This window comes from Mandrillus leucophaeus, unplaced genomic scaffold, assembly GCF_000951045.1.
Source record: "Mandrillus leucophaeus isolate KB7577 unplaced genomic scaffold, Mleu.le_1.0 Scaffold178, whole genome shotgun sequence".
Classification (NCBI taxonomy): Eukaryota; Metazoa; Chordata; class Mammalia; order Primates; family Cercopithecidae; genus Mandrillus; species Mandrillus leucophaeus.
This window is the reverse complement of record NW_012101787.1, coordinates 1,972,073-1,977,096: the sequence shown is the minus strand read 5'-3', so window position 1 is coordinate 1,977,096 and position 5,024 is coordinate 1,972,073. Positions and strand designations below refer to the sequence as shown.

Sequence of the window (5,024 nt, the reverse complement as noted above, 5' to 3'; positions counted from 1 at the left end):
AGACGTGGTGATGCACCACACCCATAGTCCCAGCTACTCAGGAGGCTGAGGCAGGAGGATCACTTGAGCCCAGAAACTGGAGGCTGCAGTGAGCAATGATTGCACCACTGCACTCCAGCCTGAGTAGCAGAGTGAGACCTTGTCTCAAAAAATATCATTTTTTAATTTAAAATTTAAAAATTTTAAAAATTAAGAGTCTGGACAACTGCAGGGCTTTGGGCAATCCCTTATCTTTCAGAGACGCTTCCTCCTCAGTGATATGGAGCCATGCGTCCTCAGGCTGTGTGCAGATGGCACAGGGCTGTGTTTGCAAGCACTTAATGAAACAAGTTCAGATGTAGGCCACAAGCTCTCCTCTCTGCCCCCTTCTCTTCTCTAGGACACAGAAGTTTCCAATCAGATCACCCTCGTGGAAGACGTCTTAGCCAAGCTCTGTAAAACCATTTACCCGCTGGCCGACCTCCTGGCCAGGCCACTGCCGGAGGGGGTCGATCCTCTGAAGCTTGAGATCTATCTCACCGATGAAGACTTCGAGGTAAGCGGTTCTTCCGGTGGGGTGGGGATGGGAGTAAAACAACACACACATGCCCAGCTCATTTCACTGAGCCGCGGGGCGCTTCTCCCAATGTTTCCAGTTTGCACTAGACATGACAAGGAAAGAATACAATGCCCTGCCCTCCTGGAAGCAGGTGAACCTGAAGAAAACAGCAGGCCTGTTCTGAGTGGGGAGATGTCAGAGGAACCTCGGAGTCACGTCCAGTACCAGGGAAATGGATATATATTTTTGGACTGGTGTTTTCCACAAAGTATCTTTCAATCAGAGTTTTCAGAACCTGACATTGTTAAAGATACCACTTGTCTGGGAGTTGTGTTTTGTAAACGTTCAAGGGAACTATTTGGGAACTTCTTTCCACCATTCAGCAGATTATCAGAATTAATAAAAGTATGTTACGTGCACTTAAGCCGCAGCTGCTGTAGATAGCACTGCCTTCTTGTTCCAACTAAGCAATGCTTTTTTCTTTTTTCTTTTTTTTTGGAAGCAGTTCTCTTTATAAAGTGTTATTTTGATAGTTTGTGGATTCTAAAATATATGTATATTTATAGAAACACCATAAAAGTCAAACAAAGCAATATGTATTCGTTCACTTTCAAGATTTTTTTTAATGTCAAAATAATATGAAAAGGTAGATGGAGTTGCTTCTGTTGAATTAGCTCTGCCACCAATACGTATCTTCATACACGTTTGGAAACGTTTCCTGCAGCATTAGGTATGACTTGTTCTGAGTACTGCTTCCGGTGCTAAAATGAACAACGAATTTGTACTTAATGGCATGGACTCTGGAGAATCTGTGCGAATCAGCCGTTCTACCTTAATATCTCCCCCAAAATGTATAGTGCCTTGTTTGATGTACAGTTTCTATACAGAACAGTTTGCTCTGCGTCTTTGATGATGGTTTGGAACATTACCTACAATTTTACTCTCAAATAGTCAAAATAAAAACATCTTAATTTCTAATACCTCTTGTAAACAGTACACATTATTTTGTGATACAGGACTTTTGTCTTGTGCTTTTGGAAATAATAGCATCAGAATAAACACAACAATTAATTGATGGGTTGATATTCAATTCCAAACATGTTCCTTTCGGGAATTTTTTTTTTTTTTTTTTTTTTTTGGTAAATGTTAACCTAGCACCAATATTGTATCATTAAATATTAATGGCTATACATTTGAATTTAGTTTAGGGCAAGATTTTATACAAGGTCATAAGATTAAATAAAGAGCTATTTGCCCCATAAAATTAGTACTCAGTACTAGATTGCAGACATATTTTTGCAAATCATCATTCAACAGAAGTTCTTTTCCTTTTGCTTTTTTTTTTTTTTTTTTTGAGATGGAATCACACTTTTGTTGCCCAGACTGGAGTGCAATGGCACCATCTCAGCTCGTTGCAACCTCTGCCTCAGTTCAAGCAATTCTCCTGCCTCAGTCTCCTGAGTAGCTGGAACTATAGATGCCCACCACCACGCTTGGCTAATTTTTTGTATTTTTAGTAGAGACGGGGTTTCACCACGTTGGCCAGACTGGTCTCGAACTCCTGACCTCAAGTGATCCACCCTCCTTGGCCTCCCAAAGTTCTGGGATTGCAGGCTTGAGCCACTGTGCCTGGCCTCAACAGAAGTTCTTTACCCCACAACTCTATCTACATTTCAATTTCAAGATCTCAATGCCTTAAAAAAAAAGTATGTGGATAAGACGTCTAGAAAACTTAAAAATGAGTTAGAAAACTCTTCACAAGCGTATATGTTCTTAAAATACAAATTCATGGGTTTGAAGGTATTCTGTAGGCCTATTATGAGTTGTTACAGCCCTTCCCTATTCTCTGTTAGCCTAAGTTTAACACATTCCATCACAGCACACTTGCCTGAAACTTCAGAACTTACGTGCCCCACCCTTTCACTGCACCAGGGTGGGGACCTGTACCCTGCTCCTGGTCTCACCACTTTATGATTGTGTAATATTGGGCTGTCACTGAACTTCTCTGCCATGATTTCCTTTAAAAAGGAGACACTCCTAGCTATCTCACCTGTATCACAAGATTCCAAGCGAGGATCTAGCGGAAGCTCTTTGAAAATTGCCAAGTGCTAGATACCTAATGGTATTAAGATCATTGTGACAGTAGCTGAAATAGGAAAGCAGGGGGGTTAAGTTAGGGAATGTTGTCATGCACCTAGAAATGATGGATTAAACCAAAGCAAGGAGAGGAAAAAGGAGAGAGAGAGGTTCAAACTCTATGTCCCATAGATAGCACGCAAAGAGGTGTGGAGAAAAGTCACTAGGGCAACCTGAGGGTCCGAAAGAAAGAGGCAGGGTTGCAACCTCTGCAGCAGGTTCCAGCAATCACCTGGATCCTTAGATACCCAGGACGTAGCTCGAGTTGCTACAGGAACTTCCAGTGGAGAGCTGCTGTAATCAATAAACAAGACAGGTGTCCTCATTAATATCCATTAACACCAGATTTTCCCAAAGTGCTTAAAAATCATGAATATCTACTTGTATTAAACATTGTCCCCCAAAATGTGCTGTCCGTTTGCTTCTCTTGTTGAATAAGACACCCCAGCTTGTAGTGCCAGTTTACTTTTTGCCTCTTTTCCTCTGAATTGTTTCCTGCATCTCTTTCCTGCTTATAGAACCAGGTTCTATTTTTTTTATTTATTTATTTATTTTTTTTTTTGAGATAGAGTCTTGCTGTGTAGCCCGGGCTGGAGTGCAGTGGCCGGATCTCAGCTCACTGCAAGCTCCGCCTCCTGGGTTTACGCCATTCTCCTGCCTCAGCCTCCCGAGTAGCTGGGACTACAGGCGCCCGCCACCTCGCCCGGCTAGTTTTTTGTATTTTTAGTAGAGACGGGGTTTCACCGTGTTAGCCAGGATGGTCTCGATCTCCTGACCTCGTGATCCACCCGTCTCGGCCTCCCAAAGTGCTGGGATTACAGGCTTGAGCCACCGCGCCCGGCCCAGATTCTATTTTCTATGTTTTTTTCTGATCCTTTTCCTTCCATAACTGCAACCTTTGACCTTTGTGCACTGGGAAGCTGAAACATTCGAATTGCTAAACCTTAAAGTCTCAGCCCTTGAATTGACACTGGTGCCTGGGGCTTTTCTCCACAGTCCTCCAAACTCAAACCCCTGCTCTCACTACATGCAGCGGGGCAGGGAAGTGGGATGTCCTTCATTTGCTGCCCGTGAACGAAGGGACTCACGAGAGGGGTGGGTGTTCGGGTTGAGATCGATGTCAGAGGTGCCGCGGGGCAGACGGGATGTTGAGCGTGTTCCGGAGCTTTGGATGAACTGTGCGAATATGAGCCACTCCCAGAGTGGGACAATCGTGCCCCTTCGTTCCCGAATCCGAGGAGGGGAAAGGCCGCTGCGAGCCCGCTTCTTTCTCTCCTACTTTACGTTTCCTGCCCCACTCTTAGAATTCCCATTTTGGTAAGAGGAAATGTATTCCAGAAACAGTTCCAGAATTCATTTTGGCCCTTTGGTTTTGTTTTTTGATTATAAAATTAGCCGTGTGTGTCCACACAGAGACCTGGACACAGATGTTCATAGTGACATTATTTGTACTAGCCCAGACCTGTAAACAACCCACGTGACCGTCAACTGAGAAACAGAAAAACAAAATGCAGGACCTTCATGCGATGGCGTCCTCCTCGATGGCAAAGAGACAGATATTCCTGCGTATACAAGATATACACGTGATACTCACTACGACATGGATACACCTCAAAAGCATTAAATGAAAGAAGCCAGATACAAAAGGCCGCATATTGTTTGATTCTTTTTATTTGAAACTTCCTGAAAAGGCAAATCTGTGCACACAGCAAGATGAGTGGTAGCTGGGGTTGGAGATGGGAGTGGAGGTTGACTGCAAATGGCATGAATGATCTTTTTGGGGCAATGGAAATGTTTTAAAACTGGATTGTGGTGATGGTGGCACAGCTCTATGAAGGATGAAAACTCACTGATGCTGGGCGCAGTGGCTCACTCCTGTAATCCCAGCACGTTAGGAGGCCACAGCAGGAGGATCGAGCCATGGCCCAGACAGAGAATTTGGTATTCATTTTCACAGGGCTTTCTTGATCTCAGATCCAGAGTAAAGCACATGTTTCAAAACAGGCCTCTGTGCAAATCCTTTCTGAACTAATGTAGCCACTAATAACGGGGGGCCATTACCAAGAAGTCAATCAAGAGTACTGGTGCAAGTCCAGGGCAGCGGCTCATGCCTGGAATCCCAGTGCTTTGAGAGGTTGAGGGGGGAGAATCACTTGAGGCCAGGAGTTCAAGATCAGTTTGGGCAACATAGTGAGACCCTGTCTCTACAAAAAATTTAAAAATTAGCTGGGCATGGTAGGGGCATGCCTTTAGTCTCAGCTACTCAGGAGGCTGAGGCGGGAGAATCACTTGGGCCCAGGAGGTGGAGGCTGCAGTGAGCTGTGATCCTGCCACTGTACTCCAGCCAGAG

The 5,024-nt window shown here is 44.3% G+C and overlaps 1 protein-coding gene across 1 annotated transcript in view; it reads left to right on the top strand.

Annotated features, from left to right (window-relative positions):
• Positions 1-1,612, top strand: part of LOC105537679 (supervillin-like) — a 118,616-nt gene extending 117,004 nt beyond the window's left edge. The window contains 2 exon segments of the mRNA XM_011977331.1: positions 380-535; positions 636-1,612. Coding sequence (XP_011832721.1) covers positions 380-535; positions 636-722 — 243 coding nt within the window. The 3' untranslated portion in view covers positions 723-1,612.
• The last annotated feature ends 3,412 nt before the right edge of the window (positions 1,613-5,024 follow it).